General features: G+C 40.6%; 1 protein-coding gene and 1 long non-coding RNA gene across 2 annotated transcripts in view; one reads left to right on the plus strand and one right to left on the minus strand.

Annotated features, from left to right (window-relative positions):
- The window catches only part of LOC103022152 (uncharacterized), a 46344-nt gene that overhangs the window by 244 nt on the left and 20907 nt on the right, over nt 1-25193 (plus strand). Inside the window, exons 2-3 of the long non-coding RNA XR_454808.4 lie at nt 1881-2006; nt 3105-3158. This is a non-coding gene — a long non-coding RNA (uncharacterized LOC103022152). The remainder of the gene's footprint in view (nt 1-1880; nt 2007-3104; nt 3159-25193) is intronic.
- The window catches only part of si:dkey-32e6.6 (extracellular matrix protein 2), a 28806-nt gene continuing 22720 nt past the window's right edge, over nt 19108-25193 (minus strand). The window contains exons 8-9 of the mRNA XM_007250009.4: nt 22719-23045; nt 19108-20994 (exon numbers count right to left, since the gene is read on the minus strand). Of these exons, the coding sequence (XP_007250071.3) occupies nt 20817-20994; nt 22719-23045 (505 nt within the window). The 3' untranslated portion in view covers nt 19108-20816. The remainder of the gene's footprint in view (nt 20995-22718; nt 23046-25193) is intronic.

Here is a 25193-nt window from a genome sequence, read left to right on the forward strand (position 1 = left end):
AATTCTCACGTGCCCTGCGAGCTTCACATAGCTGATTAGTTAGCTAAGCTAACTATATAACCTAGCTAGTTACACAAATAGAGCAGAGGTTGGGGAGCTAAAGTTAATGTATTCTGTGTATTTATTTAGACAAACAAATGGTAGTTTAATGTTTTGGACGCAACATGCTTCATACGAAGCAAATAAGGTGACAAAGATGAAAAATAATAATAATGTCTGGCTACATCTTCTTAGTAAGGTGTGGGAAAATGATAATTAACTCATGTGAACAAGACCCAATTTATGGCTATGACTTAAGGCATGGGAACGAGGTAACTAAGTATGAGTGATTGAGATGATTAAGTCATGTGGAGGACGTATTAAAGTGTGGGAATGAGATAATTAAAGCTGGTGTCCGTAAATTGGGATTTAGGGGACTGAAGGCCCCCAATCCCCCAAGGGCGGATGAATGGGTACTTTAACCTAGCGTGCGGAAGAATAATTTTAAACTGGGCGGGTGTGATGCGGTCTTCTTTCAGAGCGCTTGAATCCAGGTTATGTTCAGTCGAGAGAGAGAGAGAGAGAGAGCGCGCTCAGTCAGAAACTTCACTTCAACCAGCCGCTGTGCAGTTGTAGTGCAAAAAAGGCAAACCAAAGAGTCTAAACGCGGCAAAAATATACAGTTGTAGCGCAAAAAAACAAGCCAAAGAGTCTAAACGCAGCGAGAATATACAGTTATAGAGCAAAAAAATGAGCCAAAGAGTCTAAACGCAGCGAGAATATACAGTTATAGAGCAAAAAAAGGAGCCAAAGAGTCTAAACGTGACGAGAATATACAGTTATAGAGCAAAAAATCTAGCCAAAGAGTCTAAACGTGGCGAAAATATACAGTTGTAGAGCAAAAACATAAGCCAAAGAGTCTAAACGTGGCGAGAGTGTACAGTTACAGCAAAAAACGAGCCAAACAGTCTAAACGTGGCGAGAGGGTACAGTTATAGGGCAAAAACGAGCCAAAGAGTCTAAACAATGCGAGAATATGAAGTTATAGTGCAAAAAAAAAACGAGCCAAAGAGCTCAGAAATGCTTCTGCTTTCAGTTTAGAAACAAAATATTATGGACTGCCGCTTTAAGTCATGGGGAGGACTTATTAAGGCGTGGGAACGAGATAATTTAGTCATTGAGGAGGACTTATTCAAACGTGGGAACGTTAGATAGCTAGCTTAGCAGTGAGAGGATGTTTAAATCTTCAGAATCTCTCCCTATTACAGAAATAGTACACTATATAGTGTGTTAGTCATTGTATAGTGATGTTCAAAATGTAAAAAGCACATCACTCACTCATGAACTCATTCACTGTTCACCATGTAGCATTTCTATAAAATGAACTAAATTTTCAACTATCCGCTCTGATGATTTCTGACACAACATTGCTTTACAGTGCATTGCATTATGGTATATGCTGGAAATTTTAGCGCACATCATCTGTGCACTACATTTTGTGCTAGTAGTTTGATAGTGAACTATTTATAAAATGCACTGTGGAGATTTCGAACAGCAATAAAACATGACTGACACACTATATAGTGCACTATTTCTGTAACAGGGAGCAATTTCGTAATGTATACCATAATGCAATACGGTGATTTTGGTAAATGTCCTCAGAGTGGCTGTTTTTTTTAGTAGATGGTTTGTTGTTTGGTCTTTCTAGGGTCTAGTGAAGGAGTTAATGAGTGAACCATCTGGTTGGCAGCTGTGCATCTTGTTAGGGTGTCTTTTGCTAGTTAGCTAGGTAAATTGGCTTGTTGTAAACCAGAAAAAGGTCTCCAGAGACAGAAAATAAGAATTAATAATACTGTTGTAAAATTGCTAAATCCTTACTTATTGTGTTGCTTTGTTTACAGTCTGGGAGATGTTGCCAGCACAACTGCTAATGCCCTGTAATGCTTTCTGCAAATTGGAAACAAGCGGACACTGCCAGTGCTAGTGGGCCCCACAACCATCAGCTTAAAGCTTTAGACCTAATCATGGTAAGACTCTAAAAAGGGACATATTGTGAATTGTAAGTGACAAAGTGCACATCAAAGTGCCAGGTCCATCATCCATGGAAATGTTCTCTATTAATATGTCCCATAGGGGAAACCCTAAAAATGGTTAAATGGCTTTTAATATCATGTCTGCTATGCTCCAGTAATTTATTTGATGTTATTCTGTGCTATCCTTAAATCAGTGTGCCCCCTGCTGCCCTCACCTCCAGCTGCACTGCAGGGGAAGCCTGTGATTAATGCCTCTTATTAGGCTTTTAATCAAAATCTAATTACTCTTGTGGCAACTGCACAGGGCATGAAAGCTCCCTAAAAGTGACAGCTGTCAGAACACATTCAGGTCCCTATGGTGCCACTGAAAAATGTGGCATATTTCCTCAGTGGTGCCTTTTGTGGTGAGCAAAGCGTTGAAATATAGTATGAGCTGGGCAAGGGAACCACAGTGAAACGTGTGTTTAGAGTCCATGTAGCACACTGCGGAGGAGCTCATAGCTGTGGTCTCATAAGTATGGTCTCAGGCTTAGAAACTGTGTCTCTTGCACATACAAATTGTTAGTCCTACCAGAGAGCTGCACTACCTGCTGCTCAGACAACATTATGTGGTCTTTTTTCACACATGACTGTGTTTCTCTGCTCAGTTTTTATCATGTCTGTAACAGCTGCAGTGTTTTTCACCACAACAGAGATCAGATGTTGAATGCGAGAAAGCTTTTTTGTTTTATTTTTTTTGCTAAAAGTTACAGACACAATGTGCTTCTAATATGATATGATTTGCATAGATTATGTTATTTAAGTAGAATGCAAATGTCAGTATAGTATATCTACGTTCACAGTTTATTCAGGAACATTAAATTTGATCAATCTTACTGTGAGGAGTAGAGCAGCAACATTTTTATTAATTTCTTTATCATCTCTGCGTCAGCATGGCCAGGGCTTTGCTGGGTCTGAAACCTACCTGAAATCCTTTATGCACAATGCAGAAATACCCTCTGGAAAGGATGCCGGTCTACTGCATGTTAACAAACAAAAATATATTTACCTATTCAGGTTTTTGTTAATTCACAGAACATGTGCTTTTTGCAGGTGAGAGGAAACCAGAGTACCCAAAAGAATACAGGGCTGAAGTGAACCCACAAGGTTAGTAATATTCTTACACTTTTATTTAATAAATTTACACATCCCTGCTACACATACAACCATAAACATTTTGATATTTTACAGTTTAGCTTAAAATACAAAATATCAAATCTATGAAAAAAAGAGACCAATTAAAAATGATGAGTTTCTTTGATTTTACCAAATTGAAAACCTCTGGAATATAATCAAGAGGAAGATGGATGATCCAAAGCCACCAAACCAAGCTGAACTGCTTGAATTTTTGCACCAGGATTGACATAAAGTTATGGTGGAGGAGAACATGCCAAGATGCATGAAAACAGCTTAAAACCAGGGTTATTCCACCAACTGTTAATTTCTGAGCTCTTAAAACTTTATAAATATGAACTTGTTTTCTTTGCATTATTTGCTGTCTGAAAGCCCTGCATCTTTTTTTGTTATTTCAGCCATTTCTCATTGTCTGAAAACACAGTAAATACTCTAAATTACAATATTTTTATTTAGGAAAAGTGAAATGTTCATTTTACTCAAATAGATACCCATAAATAGCAAAACCAGAGAAATTGATTTAGAAACTGAAGTGGTCTCTAAATTTTTTGCAAAGCTTTTTATGTGTGTTAAAAAAGTATGATAAATGAATAGAGACTGTTTGAAACATGGTTGTGTTTGTCCTAAAGATGTTGGGCTACTGAAATATTTGCATAACTGTTTATTTGAATTCATTTGAAAAAATATAAACTTCTGCCATTGTTTTCCATGGGATACTTAGTTGTATCACTGTTTAAACTATCAAATACACTCAGTTATACTCACATATCAATCATTTGAACTGTGTTGGGGAATTGGGGATGAAGTGGGGTGGGATGGTCATCATCCAACATCCTAACCTTACTGACGCGTTTGTTGCAGAATGCAATGAAATCCTCACATCAATGCTCCAAAATGTACTTGAAAGCCTTCTCTTCACACTAGAGACAACTACTCCAACAACTCATTTTTAATACCACTGATTTCAGAAGAAACTGTGCATGTGCAGGTGTCCTAATACTTTTGTACATATAGTTTATATCTAAACACCAGTGACATGAACTATAAGATTAATAATCATGGCTTTTGGATTTAATTTGGAGTTTTAAATGAAGCACCTCACAGCTCATAGTGCTGATGTGTTTCTACAGCCTGTTTCTTATTTCCCATTGGCAGCATGTGCTGTTATTCACTTCATCACTGCCAGCACCCACTTACACACTGCATCAGGGGACCTGTGAGGTTTCAGTAAGTGATTCCACCAACATGAAAACCAATATTCATTTACCTGCCAGGTTTTTAGAGGTACAAATGTTAAACAAAGTATAAGTGTATGAATTGCATACAAATAGGTTACATGACAACTCCTTGAACCTTATGAACATTATCACATTAATCATCTTTACTTTACCTTAATCCACCACTTTATCTAAATATAATGCCTATACATTTACTGGGAGCATTTTCTAACGAAACAGTCTATCGAAATAGACTACCTGCTGTTTTATTTAGGCAGTTGTTCCTATGAAACATGCAATATGAACATGCATTTGACAGATTTGGTGCACTGAAATGTGTAGCACAAGAGTATAAAATGGCCAATTACACAGAGAAATTTAAGTAAAGAACATGTTGTGCATTTTTACCACTGCTTGGCAGTATCTCCTTAGCTCTTAACCAAGGATGCCAACTTTTACAATTTTATTGGAGTAAGATTCTGTTGGTCCAGCTGCTAATGGAACGTGGAAAGGTTTTTTTTGACAGCATTTCTCACCTCTTACTAAACCAGTAGTCAGTAGTATCATTAACTAAATAAATTAAACCAATCACACCAATGACACTTGGTGATCCCCAAAGGGACACTTGGAGATGCCCAAAAGGACACATGGACATGCCCAAAATGACACTTGGAGATGCCCAAACTGACACTTGGAGATGCCCAAAATGACACTTGGAGATGCCCAAAATGACACTTGGAGATGCCCAAAATGATACTTGGAGATGCCTAAAAGGACACTTGGAGATGCCCAAAATGACACTAGGATATGCCCAAAAGGACACTTGGTGATCCCCAAAAGGACACTTGGAGATGCCCAAAATGACACTTGGATATGCCCAAAAGGACACTTGTTGATCCCCAAAAGGACACTTGGAGATGCCCATAATGACACTTGGAGATGCCCAAAAGAACACTTGGAGATGCCCAAAAGGACCCTTGGTGATCCCCAAAGGGACACTTGGAGATGCCCAAAAGTACACTTGGAGATGCCCAAAAGGACACTTGGTGATCCCCAAAGGGACACTTGGAGATGCCTAAAGGGACACTTGGAGATGACCAAAATGACACTAGGTGATCCCAAATGGGACACTTGGAGATGCCCAAAATGACACTTGGAGATGCCCAAAAGGACACTTGGTGATCCCCAAAAGGACACTTGGAGATGCCCAAAATGACAATTGGAGATGCCCAAAATGACAATTGGAGATGCCCAAAAGGACACTTGGAGATCCCCAAAGGACACTAGGAGATGCCCAAAATGACACTTGGAGATGCCCAAAATGACACTTGGAGATGCCCAAAGGGACACTTGGACATGCCCAAAAGGACATTTGCTGATCCCCAAAGGGACACTTGGAGATGCCCAAAATGATACTTGGTGATCCCCAAAGGGACACTTGGAGATGCCCAAAAGGACACTTGGAGATGCCCAAAAGGAAACTTGGTGATCCCCAAAGGGACACATGGAGATTCCCAAAATAGCACTTGGAGATGACCAAACTGACACTTGGAGATGCCCAAAATGACACTTGGAGATGCACAAAAGGACACTTGGTGATCCCCAAAATGACACTTGGAGATGCCCAAAGGGACACATGGAGATGCCCAAAAGGACACTTGGAGATGCCCAAAAGGACACTTGGTGATCCCCAAAGGGACACTTGGAGATGCCCAAAATGATACTTGGAGATGCCTAAAAGGACACTTGGAGATGCCCAAAATGACACTTGGATATGGCCAAAAGGACACTTGGATATGCCCAAAAGGACACTTGGTGATCCCCAAAAGGACACTTAAGGACACTTGGTGATCCCCAAAAGGACACTTGGAGATGCCCAAAATGACACTTGGAGATGCCCAAAAGAACACTTGGAGATGCCAAAAAGGACACTTGGTGATCCCCAAAGGGACACCTGGAGATGCCCAAAATGATACTTGGAGATGCCCAAAAGGACACTTGGTGATCCCCAAAGGGACACTTGGAGATGCCTAAAGGGACACTTGGAGATGCCCAAAATGACACTTGGTGATCCCCAAAGGGACACTTGGAGATGCCCAAAATGACACTTGGAGATGCCCAAAAGGACACTTGGAGATGCCCAAAATGACACTTGGAGATCCCCAAAAGGACACTTGGAGATGCCCAAAATGGCACTTGGAGATGCCCAAAGGGACACTTGGACATGCCCAAAAGGACATTTGCCGATTCCCAAAGGGACACTTGGAGATGCCCAAAATGATACTTGGTGATCCCCAAAGGGACACTTGGAGATGCCCAAATAGACACTTGGAGATGCCCAAAAGGACATTTGTTGATCCCCAAAGGGACACTAGGAGATGCCCAAAAGGACACTTGGAGATGCCCAAAATGACACTTGGAGATCCCCAAAGGGACACTAGGAGATGCCCAAAATGACACTTGGAGATGCCCAAAATGACACTTGGAGATGCCCAAAGGGACACTTGGACATGCCCAAAAGGACATTTGCTGATCCCCAAAGGGACACTTGGAGATGCCCAAAATGATACTTGGTGATCCCCAAAGGGACACTTGGAGATGCCCAAAAGGACACTTGGAGATGCCCAAAAGGAAACTTGGTGATCCCCAAAGGGACACATGGAGATGCCCAAAATGACACTTGGTGATCCCCAAAGGGACACTTGGAGATTCCCAAAATGGCACTTGGAGATGCCCAAACTGACACTTGGAGATGCCCAAAATGACACTTGGAGATGCACAAAAGGACACTTGGTGATCCCCAAAATGACACTTGGAGATGCCCAAAAGGACACTTGGAGATGCCCAAAAGGACACTTGGTGATCCCCAAAGGGACACTTGGAGATGCCCAAAATGATACTTGGAGATGCCTAAAAGGACACTTGGAGATGCCCAAAATGACACTTGGATATGCCCAAAAGGACACTTGGATATGCCCAAAAGGACACTTGGTGATCCCCAAAAGGACACTTGGAGATGCCCAAAATGACACTTGGAGATGCCCAAAAGAACACTTGGAGATGCCCAAAAAGACACTTGGTGATCCCCAAAGGGACACTTGGAGATGCCCAAAATGATACTTGGAGATGCCCAAAAGGACACTTGGAGATGCCCAAAAGGACACTTGGTGATCCCCAGAGGGACACTTGGAGATGCCTAAAGGGACACTTGGAGATGCCCAAAATGACACTTGGTGATCCCGAAAGGGACACTTGGACATGCCCAAAAGGACACTTGGTGATCCCCAAAAGGACACTTGGAGATGCCCAAAAGGACACTTGGAGATGCCCAAAATGACACTTGGAGATCCCCAAAGGGACACTAGGAGATGCCCAAAATGACACTTGGTGATCCCGAAAGGGACACTTGGAGATGCCCAAAATGATACTTGGTGATCCCCAAAGGGACACTAGGAGATGCCCAAATAGACACTTGGAGATGCCCAAAACGACACTTGGTGATCCCCAAAGGGACACATGGAGATGCCCAAAATGACACATGGACATGCCCAAAATGACATTTGGAGATGCCCAAACTGACACTTGGAGATGTCTAAAGGGACACTTGGAGATGCCCAAAAGGACACTTGGAAATGACCAAAATGACACTTGGAGATCCCCAAAAGGACACTTGGAGATGCCCAAAATGACACTTGGAGATCCCCAAAAGGACACTTAGTGATCCTCAAAGGGACACTTTGAGATGCCCAAAACAGCACTTGGAGATGCCTAAAATGACACTTGGACATGCCCAAAAGGACATTTGTTGATCCCCAAAAGGACATTTGTTGATCCCCAAAGGGACACTAGGAGATGCCCAAAATGACATTTGGAGATGCCCAAAATGACACTTGGTGATCCCCAAAGGGACACTAGGAGATGCCCAAAATGACACTTGGAGATGCCCAAAGGGACACATGGAGATGCCCAAAAGGACACTTGGAGATGCCCAAAAGGACACTTGGTGATCCCCAGGGGGACACTTGGAGATGCCCAAAATGATACTTGGAGATGCCTAAAAGGACACTTGGAGATGCCCAAAATGACACTTGGATATGCCCAAAAGGACACTTGGATATGCCCAAAAGGACACTTGGTGATCCCCAAAAGGACACTTGGAGATGCCCAAAATGACACTTGGAGATGCCCAAAAGGACACTTGGAGATGCCCAAAAGAACACTTGGAGATGCCCAAAAAGACACTTGGTGATCCCCAAAGGGACACTTGGAGATGCCCAAAAGGACACTTGGAAATGACCAAAATGACACTTGGAGATCCCCAAAAGGACACTTGGAGATGCCCAAAATGACACTTGGAGATGTCCAAAAGGACACTTAGTGATCCTCAAAGGGACACTTTGAGATGCCCAAAACAGCACTTGGAGATGCCTAAAATGACACTTGGACATGCCCAAAAGGACATTTGTTGATCCCCAAAAGGACATTTGTTGATCCCCAAAGGGACACTAGGAGATGCCCAAAATGACATTTGGAGATGCCCAAAATGACACTTGGTGATCCCCAAAGGGACACTAGGAGATGCCCAAAATGACACTTGGAGATGCCCAAAGGGACACATGGAGATGCCCAAAAGGACACTTGGAGATGCCCAAAAGGACACTTGGTGATCCCCAGGGGGACACTTGGAGATGCCCAAAATGATACTTGGAGATGCCTAAAAGGACACTTGGAGATGCCCAAAATGACACTTGGATATGCCCAAAAGGACACTTGGATATGCCCAAAAGGACACTTGGTGATCCCCAAAAGGACACTTGGAGATGCCCAAAATGACACTTGGAGATGCCCAAAAGGACACTTGGAGATGCCCAAAAGAACACTTGGAGATGCCCAAAAAGACTCTTGGTGATCCCCAAAGGGACACTTGGAGATGCCCAAAATGATACTTGGAGATGCCCAAAAGGACACTTGGAGATGCCCAAAATGACACTTGGTGATCCCCAGAGGGACACTTGGAGATGCCTAAAGGGACACTTGGAGATGCCCAAAATGACACTTGGTGATCCCGAAAGGGACACTTGGAGATGCCCAAAAGGACACTTGGTGATCCCCAAAAGGACACTTGGAGATGCCCAAAAGGACACTTGGAGATGCCCAAAATGACACTTGGAGATCCCCAAAGGGACACTAGGAGATGCCCAAAATGACACTTGGTGATCCCGAAAGGGACACTTGGAGATGCCCAAAATGATACTTGGTGATCCCCAAAGGGACACTAGGAGATGCCCAAATAGACACTTGGAGATGCCCAAAAGGACACTTGGTGATCCCCAAAGGGACACATGGAGATGCCCAAAATGACACATGGACATGCCCAAAATGACATTTGGAGATGCCCAAACTGACACTTGGTGATCCCCAAAGGGACACTTGGAGATTCCCAAAATGGCACTTGGAGATGCCCAAACTGACACTTGGAGATGCCCAAAATGACACTTGGAGATGCACAAAAGGACACTTGGTGATCCCCAAAATGACACTTGGAGATGCCCAAAGGGACACTTGGAGATGCCCAAAAGGACACTTGGAGATGCCCAAAAGGACACTTGGTGATCCCCAAAGGGACACTAGGAGATGCCCAAAATGACACTTGGAGATGCCTAAAAGGACACTTGGAGATGCCCAAAATGACACTTGGATATGCCCAAAAGGACACTTGGATATGCCCAAAAGGACACTTGGAGATGCCCAAAAGGACACTTGGTGATCCCCAAAGGGACACTAGGAGATGCCCAAAATGACACTTGGAGATGCCTAAAAGGACACTTGGAGATGCCCAAAATGACACTTGGATATGCCCAAAAGGACACTTGGATATGCCCAAAAGGACACTTGGTGATCCCCAAAAGGACACTTGGAGATGCCCAAAAGGACACTTGGTGATCCCCAAAGGGACACTAGGAGATGCCCAAAATGACACTTGGAGATGCCTAAAAGGACACTTGGAGATGCCCAAAATGACACTTGGATATGCCCAAAAGGACACTTGGATATGCCCAAAAGGACACTTGGTGATCCCCAAAAGGACACTTGGAGATGCCCAAAATGACACTTGGAGATGCCCAAAAGAACACTTGGAGATGCCCAAAAAGACACTTGGTGATCCCCAAAGGGACACTTGGAGATGCCCAAAATGATACTTGGAGATGCCCAAAAGGACACTTGGAGATGCCCAAAATGACACTTGGTGATCCCCAGAGGGACACTTGGAGATGCCTAAAGGGACACTTGGAGATGCCCAAAATGACACTTGGTGATCCCGAAAGGGACACTTGGAGATGCCCAAAAGGACACTTGGTGATCCCCAAAAGGACACTTGGAGATGCCCAAAAGGACACTTGGAGATGCCCAAAATGACACTTGGAGATCCCCAAAGGGACACTAGGAGATGCCCAAAATGACACTTGGTGATCCCGAAAGGGACACTTGGAGATGCCCCAAATGATACTTGGTGATCCCCAAAGGGACACTAGGAGATGCCCAAATAGACACTTGGAGATGCCCAAAAGGACACTTGGTGATCTCCAAAGGGACACATAGAGATGCCCAAAATGACACATGGACATGCCCAAAATGACATTTGGAGATGCCCAAACTGACACTTGGAGATGTCTAAAGGGACACTTGGAGATGCCCAAAAGGACACTTGGAAATGACCAAAATGACACTTGGAGATCCCCAAAAGGACACTTGGAGATGCCCAAAATGACACTTGGACATGCCCAAAAGGACATTTGTTGATCCCCAAAGGGACACTAGGAGATGCCCAAAATGACATTTGGAGATGCCCAAAATGACACTTGGTGATCCCCAAAGGGACACTAGGAGATGCCCAAAATGACACTTGGAGATGCCCAAAGGGACACATGGAGATGCCCAAAATGACACTTGGTGATCCCGAAAGAGACACTTGGAGATGCCCAAAATGACACCTGGTGATCCTCAAAGGGACACTTGGAAATTCCCAAAAGGACACTTGGAGATGCCCAAAATGACATTTGGAGATACCAAAAAGGACTCTTGGAGATGGTGAAACAAGCTCAGAGATGCCAAAGCGGACTAGAAATACAATAAACTGCATATGTGGAGAATATTTATGCATAATGATTTTTTGTCTCATTCTAGAGCGTGCTTTTTCGTCATTCTTCTTTCTCCTGACTGTGGAATTCCTTGTTGGTGTGTGTGTGTGTGTGTGTGTGTGTGTGTTTGTGTGTGTGCAGAGTTCTGGTCCATGTGTGTTTTAGGACATTTGTGGGGGGTGTCATTGGCCTCTGCCCCCTCCTAACCACCTCTAATAACAAACACAGGAAGCTGCTGTCACTAGACAAGAGCAGACACAGAACAGGCTCTTAAAGTTGGGATTTTAGCTCTGTTTTAAGATGAAGGAAAGCACATACGTCTCTGGACAGATCATGATAACATAGGTGGGATGCTTTATGTTTTTGTTTTATCTTGTTGTCCACTTCAGCATTGTGAAATTTAGCTGACAGGTAAAAAAAGTAGGATATTATGTTTGCAGTCTGTGGAGAAAAATACAAAAATAGCAACAAGACTTCCCAGACTGTTTATTAAGTTATGGAGTGAGCAATAAGGGAATTCAGGAGATGTCATCACATGTCAATTTGGAGATTACTGGGAACATAAGGGATGTGGAAAAAGATGTGTGTAAAACAATGAGGAATGTAGAGGAAGCTGTTAATTAAAAAAGAAAAACAGAATAAAACAATCCATTTTAGGCAGGTCTTAGCTGGAACAATTATATTTATATTTTTGTACATATCATATATTATTACAAACAAAAAACACAATTTGTGAAACTGCAAATATTCTTGTTTTACTGCCAGAGCTTGCTTAAATCTGAATGGTACTGGAAAACACCCAGCATTATTATTTAGATTTTTGCAATAAGATTTGAAAATGTACCTTTAGGGAGTGCAGATGCAACTAATTATCTCACTAGTAATGGAAAAATCTGGAATTCATGAAGTGCTTACTTGATCCATATATAGTATATTAGGTACCACTTTAAAATAAGTCTACCTTTATAAAGGGTTTATAAAAAAGTTTACAATTAGTTTATTAATGGTTACTAATTAGGTTGTAAATGCCTTTAAAATCATTAATAATCAGTTATAACACATACATTGAAAGGGCAACAATGACCTTTTGTTTGCCAAATAGTGAACCCACAGCCATCTATATTGTTGCCCTTTCTACGTATGTGTTATAACTGATTATTAATGATTTTTAAGGCAATTACAACCTATTTAGTAATGATTAATAAACCCTTTATAAAGGTAGTCTTATTTTAAAGTGGTACCGTATATTATATAGTATATACATTCTATAATATTTTAGTAAGCTATCATAAGTATTTTTCATTAATCATGAGGTGTTACCTCAGTTAATGCTTAGGAACACTCACACCTGTATAAGTTATGAGGTGTTATGTTGTGAGTGAGGTTGACACTGGTCAGCATGTTTATGGCGAGTTTGAGCGAGGCCTGATATAGTGGGCGCCAGATGGATCAGAAATTCCAGTGTACAGGAAATGGATCATAGAAAGCATTATCACCCACAGTGGACAGCGCAGTGGGTGGTAATGATCATGACTGGCAGCATCTGGCTAGAATTGTCCAGGCAAGTAGAAATCACATCCACATGGGACATGGCAAAAGTCATGGGACAATAAACTGGTTCCTTTCCCATTAACATTGGTATATCTCATTGTGTAAACTTCTACAGTGCAAACTAAAGAAAGTAAGTGAAGCCCTGTGTTAATGATTTAAAGTGTAGGTCTTTGATAAAGGACATAGTGAGTCATTTTCTAGGAACTATATAATCTCTAGGAACAACATTTGAATATCATCAAAAAGTTACTTTATTTCAGTAACTCGGTTGAAAATGTGAAAACTCATACATTATATCGATGTATTAAACACAGAGTGATCTATTTTAAGCGTTTATTTATTTTATTGTTGATGATCATGGCTTACAGCCAATAAAAAAAGCAAAAATCAGTGTTCCAGAAAATTAGAATATTTATATAAGACCAATTGGTACTTTTGGCAGTGTGCTGCTGGAAAATGAAATCTGCATCTCCATAAAAGTTGTCAGCAGAGGGAAGCATGAAGTGCTGTAAGATTTTCTGGGAAAACACTGCACTGACTTTGGACTTGATATAACACCAGCAGATAAAAGATTCCCCTTGTGGTGCATCGAAGATATCTGCAAAGGTTCCAGGTGAACTTTCAAAGAACTGGAGGTCTTTTTAGATCTAACTGAGAGTCACTGTTCATGTACAAATCTATTGTTTATGTACAGTTTTACTGTTCATATTTGAACTGGGCAAACATGGCATTTATAAGCAGCATTGTTTTGATTAATGATACACTTGTTGACTGAGTCAAACGATTCACAGGTATCATACAAGCACAAACACAAGTGTGTAAAAAAACAGATGACAAACTCTGTAATATTATTTATTTCTTAGAGGGCTCATTTTTGTGTAATGTATTTTGGCAAATAATAATATAGAGATAATGATAAGTTTTTTTTTATTTTACCAAATTGAAAACCTCTGGAATGTAATAAAGAGGAAGATGGATGATCACAAGCCATCAAACCAAGCTGAACTGCTTTGAATTTTTGCACCAGGAGTGGCATAAAGTTATCCAAAAACAGTGTGTAAGACTGGTGGAGGAGAACACGCCAAGATGCATCAAAAATTTGGATTTAAAAACAGGGTTATTCCAACAAATATTGATTTCTAAACTTTTAAAACTTTATGAGTATGAACTTGTTTTTTTTTTTTTTTGCATTATTTGAAGTCGGAAAGCTCTGCATCTTTTTTATTATTTCAGCCATTTCTCTTTTTTTGCAAATAAATGCTCTAAATGACAATATTTTTATTTGGAATTTGGGAGAAATGTTGTCTGTCGTTTATAGAATAAAACAACAATGTTCATTTTACTCAAACATATACCTATAAATAGCTAAATCAGAGAATCTCATTCAGACACTGAAAAGGTCTCTTCATTTTTTCCAGAGCTGTATTTCACAGATATAGGACAGTTCACAGAGACCACCAGTGCCCTGAGACTGATTACCAACCACTAGTGCGTCAAAGCCGTGCCCTGCTTTCCAAACTCACGCCACATGTAAAAACAGATAAAAGAACGAGAGAGAAGACAGGAGAAAAGATGGAGTTGATTTTGATCGTACGCCAGTACGGATATGATGGATTAGGTAGATCAGTCATATATCCTGTCTTTTCCCTCATCAAAGGGATTGAGGCCGGTCACAGTAGAGGATGCTGGCAGGGAGATACTGAAGCTGGCACTGGTGCACTGTTTAGATACCCGAGCATGCTCAGATATTGTCCTCTAGATGATGGCCAATGACAGCGAGGGTTGTGCAGAGAGGACGATGCTGCTGCTGAACCATGACATTAAAGATGACATTTTCTGAAAGGCACTCAGGCAAATGCAGTTTCACCAGAGACTTTGTGTAAGACACAGTGCGAGGGTGAGAAACAGATGCAGAGCTGGAATGGATAACTGGTTTCTTTGAAAGTAACGCTCATTCTGAAACGATGGTACAATTAAGATAACCGCGAACACACACAATGGATGCGGCAGGCGGGGTGGGCGGACACAGACGAACTTAGAGATGTAGCATGTGATTATATGCTCAGCACAGAGGGAAAGACTAGTCACTTTGCAGAACATACTGTAACAAGTCTAAAAGAGATGTTGGACGCTCATTAGCCCTGCTAACTTTCTTCAACAGCTGAGCTTTAAGGGAGTTACTGTTTGCCCAAATGCAAAGGCTTTTTGGAAGAAATATTCTTACGCTTTGACATTAGGAAGCTTTTCTGTTGATTATTCTAAAAGAAAGCCACATTATACTCACCATAAGTCCATTTATGTATAAAGGCTGGCTGCACAGTTTGACCAAAACAACTCAACGTTTGTTGGCTCCAGTCAAAGCTGGGCTGGGGCTTAAAAGTCAAAGTAGTTTGTCATTGTTAGTTGTTCTAACTTGCTAGGATGCTCATAGGACACAATGAAATATACTTAGACACATTGTGACCTATGTACAATGTATTTTGAATCTCTGGTTCTTTGTTGATGAAAAATAAAGCTAAAGTCTGGTAGTATTTTACAATTTGTGTACTGTAGCATAGTGGGGAACAACACAAGTTTTCACATTATTCAAAATTAGGTCGAACATTGAGTATGAATTTTAAAACAAACTACGTCATCATGCTCATTTCCAGGAGAGTCCTCACTTCTTGGATGTTTGTGAGCTGTTTGCGTAACCTTCAGCGCTGAATCATCATGCCAGTAAACAAAAAGGGAACTGATATCACTGGAAATCAGATATAACCAAATCAGAGTAACATGAGAAACAAGTGTGGAAAACACGGCTTTGGAATTTTAATGCTATTGCCAACATTAAAAATGTGACAGTGAGCCAAGTGCCTGCTTTCACGAGGAAGAAAAATACTGTTTGGTATTCTGTATCATGCCTACAGGACAGTGGAAGGTGTAAATATAAAGATACAAATCCAGGGACTGAGATATTAGAAGAGACAGCCAGTCCAAAACAAAACTTTGATGTATTAGATCTCACATTTGCTGTCATAAAAGAGTGGTTTTCTCATTTACTAGCAGAGCAAGAGTGTAAGAGTGTTCAGAAGAGAGATGAGGCGCACTGGGTAATTAAACCAGTGTGTGGGAGGAGGGGTATGAACAGAGGAATGACAGAAAAGAGCCTAACGGAGATGAGTTATATAGTCGGTGGAGGAGACACGGGGGATTATCTGAATCTCTGAGTCCTTGTGGAGATCTTGCTGGCTTCTCTTGGTTTCTAACCACGAAGAGCGAGACGGAGAGAATGAGAAAGGGACGAGTAAACAAGAGAAACATTGTGAAGAACTCGAAAAAAGTCACAACCACAAAGATTGCCTAAGGTTCGAAATTGGAGATTTGCGATTGGCAAAAAAGTGTACGAAGAACAAGAAGAACACTTTCTCAGAGAGAAGATTAGTTTGGGCGGATTTCCAAAACAGGTTTAAAGTGATTGCCTTGAGATTTGAACGTTTTGCACGTTGAGGCTTAATAAGGTAATGGGAGGACAGAGAACGGAGCACTGACAACTGAGAACAGTGACGTCACAGAATTAAAAGAGCTTCAGGGGCTTTTGTGGCTTGGGTGTTGTGAAGCAGATTTTGGAGTTGGAGTTTAAAGTCCCCAGCTTGGAACTCCACGCCTGGCCTTAATTTCTCCTCAGCAGAATCAGCGAACCCCCTTTTTTCTCCTGCTCTTCAGGGGATAGTAGAGCTGTAAGAACGTGGGCATTGTATTCTGCAAACGGAGCAGCCAGTTGGTTAGAAAAGCATCTCTTCATGAGCAAAGGCAAATAATCACCTCCAGCACATGTACACACACATCATGTACTTCAGTGGTTTTGTCAGTGATCCACGAAAAAAAAGTGGACAGAACACCCTATTCTACTGCAAAGGCCCAGGATCTAGGAGTCTAGGATGCTACAGTACCCCTTGTTTCAGTGGTGTTTATAATACATAATACATACCTCAAGCATATGGTTTACTGTCTTATTTTATCTCATTTATTTTTGTAGCTGAATTAAACTGTACTTTATTTAATTTGGCGTAGTTGAACACAAAGAGTTTGACACATGAAGGTGACATACTAGAAACATCCCAAAGCAAATCCTTTTTTTTGGCGCCAAGTCAAAGAATGCTATTATTACAAAGTGAAGAACCCTTTGTATACATCCAATAAATAAAGCCAATGTTCAGAATGATTTTAGGAACACAAATGATGCATTCTTTACAACTCTAGGTTACTCATAATTTTCTGCACATGATGAACACAAAGGGAAAACTGGACAAAAAAAAATATTAATTGAGACCCTATTATTATTGAAACCCCTCCTCCCTATCTTACCAGTAGCCTAGGTTTTGGAACCCAACTTCTGTGAAACTTAAACACTGTTATCTACTAATTCAAACATAATCTGTGGATAACCTAAATAGCATTGTAAAATACGCCAGTTCCAAAACCATTTAACTGCTGCATAACAGTCTTTTCTTATTTTATTTACTCATTTATGTACCCAAAATATTCATAGACCTAACCCACTGAAGAAAGCCCTGCTAGACCTAGAGCTGTTTTTGATTAGTACAGCATTTTTCTAAACTTCTGGTTTTTAGAGCATTCAATTTTTTTTCCAAAATTTAATAGAAGTTTTTAATGTATTATGGGACATTCCAGGATTTTGGTTCATTTCAGGGGTGGTCACTTCTGAAATTTTGATCTTCAATTTGATCATTTTTAGTCATATATTTATTAAATACAGGTAATAGACTATCAAAAAGTTTGATTGGTCAAGCTCAAGTATCAAATCCGTTTTTTTAATTAGTTGTGGTCATGGTTTAACCCAGGAACAGATACTAACTGTAAAATTGAGCTATGTATACAAGATCAAGGACAAACATGGTTAGTATATAAGTATATAAAGTAAATTTTGACTCTACTCATTATTAGTCTTACAATATGAGTAACAGGGTTGCGTTCACTGAGTGACACACACAACTTGGACAAACATATTTGGAAAAAAAACTTGAAAATTGTTAGAGCACTTACTCTTGGTCTTGCCATGTGGGCAGAAAATGTCCTTGTGATGTCACTTCCTTTGTGCCAGTAGACAAATATTTTTAACTCTTTCTCTGCCAGGTAAAATTCCTTATGGTAACAGGGTTGCGCGCATGTTGTGGGACACAACTTAATAGCGTAAAAATTGTAACATGCAATACAATGTAGACCAAAGAAGTTGTTTTCATAAGTAAAGGAGATGCATATCAACAATATACAAGAGGAAGTCATTTATTTAGCGCTTATTTTAATTGTTAAATTTGCCAAAGAATTTGGTCACCCAATGTGTGGGACAAGAGAAAACGGACATTTTTGAGGTGATCCAAAGGTATTCGGTCTTTTGAATAATATTTAAGGAGCTTATTTTTCCACCATATTTTACTGTCTTATAACAAGTACATTTTTCACAAAAAATAGTCATTTAGATATTTTGGATATGTACATTTGAAATTTAAGTGGTGGGACAGGAAATGTATCAAAATCCTGGGATGTCCCATTATTAGTTTATTCACACAACAGAATACAGACTTGTAAGATTTAGAATAAGAAAGGAACTGTGACCTGTAAGTTTTTTGGTGCCATTTCACGTTGCAGTGTTTTCCAGGCTGTTGATTATGAAACATATTAAGGTTCTTAAAAGGATCCTTCACTCAGAGGCACTGGCACCAGAGGCTCAAACTCCATCAAGACGCTCACTCAAACATGAAGGCACAAGTCATTTACACCTGAACTAACAACACATCAAAGCTTCATCTCATTACCTGCCATTCCGATTATCATAAGCCCTTTTAAACAATATAACGACTCATGCGAAGTCTAGGACTGTCAGTCATTTGAGATCTGTTAATATATGTATGGTGTGACATATGCTCATGCTACTAACATAAATCACTACCAGAAGTCTTTTTTATTGCGTGATGTTGGTGATTGAATAATTCACTGCTATTGTTCTTTGTGGAATTGGTTTATATTGCAATCAATCGTTTATTTACATTATTATTATTAAGAAGACATGTTACATAGATCAAGTTTATCATGGAAAAGATATTATATTATATAACATCAGTATCACAATTTCCTGATGGAAGTTTTCACCTTTAGTCACATACGCCAATCAGCCATAACAATAACACCACCTCCTAGTTTTTACAGTTTATAGTCACTTTACATTTGGTCAACTAGTTCTTCTGTTTCTCTGCTAACTTTACTCTCCTCCCTTCACCCTGTTCTTTAGTGTGTAAGTTTCTGTTGCTCTCTGGTAGCGGTGCATCAAAAACAGAAGTGCTGTTGGAGTTTTTAAACACTGTGTCCACTGAGCTGGTCCACCATGTAGATGTGAAGTCAAAGACAGAAGCTCATCTGTTGGTACACTGTTGGTTTTTTGGTCATCCTTTAATCCTCCATCAGTGGTCACAGGAGGCTGCCCACTTGTAGGGTCCACAGGATGCTGCCTACAGGATAGTGTTTACAGGATATGTCTGGTTGATGATTATTCTCAGTGAAGAACGAAACTGAGCTGTTAAAAAACACCAGCAGCACTGCTGTTTCTGATCCAGTTGTATTAGTGAACACACAAACTGCTAACACACGACCACCATGTCAGTATCACTACAGTGCTGAAAATGAACATTCACTCAAATAATATCTGCTCTGCGGTGGTCCTATAGGGTCCTGAATTTTAAAGAACAGGAACAATGGAGACTAAAAAGTGCTGATATATGACTAGTAAAATGAATAAAATGGACAGTGATTGTATAAATAATGAAGAAATTTGGATCAGGAAATCGCCAGTTCAAATCCTGTTCATGTAGCTTGCCATCGGCTACCAAAGCCCAGAGAGAGCACGATTGTCCTTGCTCTCTCTGGGTGGGTAGATGGAGCTCTCTCCCCACATCACTCCAAAAGGGTGATGTCGATCAGCACAAGTCATCTGTGAGCTGATGTATCGGAACTGAGTCACTGTGTTTTTCTCAGAGTGGGCTGTGATGCTACTCGGCAATGCTGCTTCATAGGTATCGGAGGAGGCATGTGCTAGTCTTCAACCTCCTGGTGTTGGGGCATCACTAGTGATAGGGGAAGTCCTAATCAGAGCGTTGGGTAATTGGCCGTGTAAAGTGGGGAGAAAATAGGATAAAATGAAAGAAATGTAAGTGTTATGGCTAATCGGTGAACAGAGTGTCTAGACAGTAAGGAAACACACATATAAAATGAAAAATGAAGTTTTGTATCCAAAACTGGATCACTGTCTTGGAAACCATTATCATTTTATGTATGTGTTTCCTCACATAACTTTTGAGACACCCTACTTTTGACACACCCTGTATTTTAGACACCCTGTTTTTGTAGAAACACTATACACCATACACGAACATTTGGCAACAAAAACTGTAAAATCAGCAAATACTAAAATAGCTCTGGCATCAAGATAGCATTTCCAGAAAGAACAGTCACGTTGTTAGAACAAGCAAAAGTGCTGAGATGGTATGAAGACTGGAATGAGAAGCTCAGCTAAAGATAAACAAAAAGGCGTCAATCAACAATATGAAGGAAAAGCAACACTGTCTAAGGAGATGCAGATAAATAATAAAAGTTATAACTGAATAAATAATTCAGATAATTAGGTTATACGCTGAACTCGAGGCTAACGTTGCATAATGTTTTGCAAAGCTCTACTGGTTTTCATTATTAGTCTGGGGTTCCAGTATGACTCTGTGGTGGTCTTTGATGCACAAGAGCGCTTTGCGAGGAATCTTCTTCACGTTGATGTGGTTGTTCTCCAGGTGAAGAGCCACCAGAGGGGAGGGTTCAGTCGCTCTGACTTTGCACACTGACTTCACTGGAACAGAGCTGCAAGACATAATTTACATCCATCGTTATAACCAGATAAACCTCTGATGAATACTTCAGCACACACTACAGCAGAGCCCAGTTTAATTAATGACATCCTGTATGAATGATCTGGGATCTACAGTAAATATGATCATGATTAAGTTGTTTTCCTGTTCTAGTCTATAGGGATGTACAGTTTGGTCAGGCTCCAAGTCGCAGGGCTACAGAAACATGACAAGCAGATTAGGAGTTGTGCACTCTATATCAGAATCCACACAATCGTTGGCAGGCAGCCAAAGGAAACACAAATATTCTAATTAGTCTGGAGTTCTCAGTTCATGTAGTTCTCCATTCCCTCGGGTTGGGCATGCACAGTGTTCCGCCTGCCATAATTGGATAGGATGGCCTGGAGGCAGCGACAAGCTTATGACTTTGAAATGCAATCCAAACCAATAAAAATCTATGAGTGAATTTTGTGAGGGAAGAGAGGGAAGGCAAGGGTAAATGGAGTGACAATGGGAATAGGGCACGAAAACAAACTGAGCTCAGTTTTTTTAATTGAGTTCAGTTCTGAACTGCAGAGCAGTTATCCCAGGCAATAACAAAAGCATGTTTTAATTTGTTTGTATTATTAATTTTTGAAACAAAAGACTTGAAACAGAGTCGCTAAAGCTAGAATTTACACCTGTAAACCTGCACTCAAAACCACATATATAATCAGCACAAAGAAAATAATTATAAAAAATAAAGCATTAAGAAATACTGTTTATAATTAAAACTAATAAAAATAAGTTGGGAATTTAGACCCAAACCAGTTGTAAATGTAATAAATGCATTGTGGTCAGCGACATATAGCAGAGAGCTTATTAATAAGGATTTAGGCCTGACTTCAGTATGAATGGGAGTTCTCATTGTGCTAATCATGGCTCCTGATCTAAGACAAAGTCCCGCGCTTCAGAAAAAAACAGCCAATCAGCTTGATGGTTTATGGTTGTGCATTATTGAAGCAAACACTATAAACTGTGATTCTATCAGTGATTTAAAATGTGTTACTGAAATAGTATTCCCACATTTGGTTTTCAGTGATTTGGTCTCTCCCCATTTAAACAAATAGAAGGCTCGTCCTGCATGACTGAAAATAAGTGCCCGGATAAATTGCAAAGATGGCCACCAAGTGAACTACTTGCCTATAAGTACTTGTTCTTTTAATAATTAAAAAATGTGTTTTTCCTGAAGCAGAGCCAGATTAAAGTGGTTGCCACTAGTTTCTTAAGTTGCTTGTTTGTTGCTCAGGGATATTTATTGGTTACTAAAATGTTGCTAGGTGGTTCTAAGGTGTTGCCATGCCATGAAACATCCTACGGTGTTGCTAGGCTGTTGTTAAGCCAGGTTGCCAGGTGTACTAAGTGCTAAGTGAGTGGTTTCAGGCGATGCTGAAAATTACTGTAAGTGAATAGAAATAAAAACAACAAATAGGTAGGTGTGGTCAGTATGGCTGTGGCTAAAAGCTTGGATACCTGCCCTAATAGAATACATGAAGTTTAGTGGCTGTCAGGACACGAAAACTCTATGGCTTGAGCGTGTGTAAAAATAAATGAGAATAAAAGGGAATACTAAGGGATGAAAATTTAAAAAATGTTTTCAGGGACACTGCCTTCTAAAATTAGTGTATCAGTCAAGCAGAAGTACACAGAGACTGTGTGAAGATTTACAGTCAGAGCCTTGAATCCACCCATACTCACGTGATGCGGTTGTGATCCAGCCGCAGCAGCTGCAGGTTTTTGAAGTGGCGGATGTTCTGTGGAACACTTTCAAGCCAGTTGTTGTCCAGAAGAAGCTCCACCAGTGTTTTGTAGGCACCTCGGAACGCCTTCCCCAACATCCTTTCCTCGAGCAGCTGGTTGTGAGAGAGCCTCAGGGACTGCAGACCTGGGCGAAGATGGCTCAGCGAGAAAGGGGGGATGTCCTGGATGTGGTTGTGCTGGAGAGAGAGTTGGCGTAAAACTCTGGGTAGGTGAGGGGGTACTACGGCCATCTGATTGTAAGACAGGTCCAGAGCCTCCAACTTCCTGTGAGTGAAGAAAAAGAGCGGATTTACTTTACAGCTGTATGACCCCCTGTTTTTTCATCTGGTCACTTCATGCATCTTAGGTATTAGGATCAGAAGGTTGCCTAAAACACCTTTGGGCTGCATGTTGTAGCAGTTATAGCAAAATCTGTCTCTCCAAGACACATTACACAAAAATATATTTGACTACTAAGCATAAATGCCTGTGGCTAAACTCTTTTAGGATACAATCCAGATATTAGTTATGTAAAGTGACCAGGTCTGCCTCCATAACATAAATATTCTATAAAATATTCCACAGTTTTTATGCTCAATTGTGTGGCTGTAGAAGAAAACGTTAACAAACTGTATTCAAAGTGGTTCATTGACATCACTCCAAGGAACCAATAGCACCAATTTAACTCATTTTTACAATTTTGTTACAATTCTGTTGCAACCCTTGAGCAAAGTATTCTTTATTGCATAGATTAACATATGCATCCTCCTAGAAATCTATGCTATGCTGCTGCTATTACAATATTTGTTTTTTTACGTCGAACTTCTATTACTATATATATCATTATTTGAAGTTGATTTAGAGAAATGTCTCTGCCAAATGTAATGTAATTCAATGTAATGTAATGTAATGTCATTTGACAGCTCAAAGTGCTTGGAGGAGAACACTAAGTGCTTCTGTTTTTCAGTTAATGCTTAGACAGTTGTACCAATCGAATGCCCACCACCTGACAATTTTGTCCTCTCCCAGGTTATAACAAACCTTATCCAAGCCATTAAAAACAAACACCAGTTACAAATTTTTTGGCAGTTAGATTTTAGCAAATATATGTACTGCTTGGACCCTAAGAACTGGCTGGAGAAACACTGATCTATTAAACCCAAAGTTCTTGCAATGTGAGACAAAACAAACCTGTTTAAACCCACATAGACATATGAGATTAATGCTTTAAGAAAACATCCACTCCATTGCCTTGTTTAGTGTAAGCAAATAAAACTTGTTTTCATACAAGAATAAGTAAAAGTATGGCTTACGGTCGGCGCATGATTTTTTGCATGGTATTCCCTGTGGTTGATGTTTTGCTGAAGGGCTGAGGATGTTATATGAACAGGAAGTTATTCTCCAGTGTTTTCTCTTAAGCTGGGCCCCATGGCAGGTTGTTAACCCCGCATTAGGCTGCCAGAGCCGGGCATGAGCCGCAAATGAGAATGTATATATAAGTATATGTGTGTGTGTCTGTGTGTTTGTGTTTATGCTGTCATGTGTGACTAGAGACAGAAGGAAGCCTGAGAAGCACATTTCCTTTGGCTCTAGCTCCCTCTAAGCACTACTGAAAGTGCGGTCTGCAATCATCATGAACTTTGAAGATGAAGCTCTGTCATGGATGAAGAACATTCGTCAACAAAAAGTACTTTTTCTCCATCCAATTTCCTTTCAATATTAGACGTAATCAGAGTCCACCCATATGGGAATCATCTCTGTCACCAAACAGCTACCAAGAGTGTAGACTAGTGTGTTCCTTCCTCCTAAAGCCAAACACTACATGAACTATTTGAACTACTGCCTACACAAACTCAAACAACATCTTGATGGACCTGGCAAAGAGTGTTATATAGTGTTACAATATATGAACTCAAGTGACTTAAACATCTCACATCTCTCTCCATTAAACAGAAGAAGAGAGAGAGAGACTACAGCCTAGGGATGTTTTGACATGTTTGGAATTAATTTGTTATTTGGCTTACAAAAAGATGATTCTGCAAAAAGCAAGGGCTTGTTTCAATTTAGTTTCTTCCACGGCAGCTTACATCATACGTTTCTTCTCATAACCAGGGGCATAGCAGCAAATTCTGGACCCTGTACACTCTCAATGTCAGTGGGCCCCAATCCATGCCTGTACACAAGGGCCGTGAGCGAAAACAAAATCAGCATTTTCTTGGGCCCCTCTCCCTACTTGGGCCCTGGGTAGTCAGGTCCACTTTTCCCCCCACTACCACGCCCATGCTCATAACTGTAATAGATGGAAACTTTGCAGACTTCTAGACTGAAACCTGCGATGCCAATGATGGTTTCAGATCTTAGGGTCAGGTCTTTTGCTCTCAGTGTTTTTTCTTCATAGTACACAAAAGTGCCATAGTTTGCCAGAGAACAATA

Source organism: Astyanax mexicanus, chromosome 13, assembly GCF_023375975.1.
Source record: "Astyanax mexicanus isolate ESR-SI-001 chromosome 13, AstMex3_surface, whole genome shotgun sequence".
NCBI classification, from domain to species: Eukaryota; Metazoa; Chordata; class Actinopteri; order Characiformes; family Acestrorhamphidae; genus Astyanax; species Astyanax mexicanus.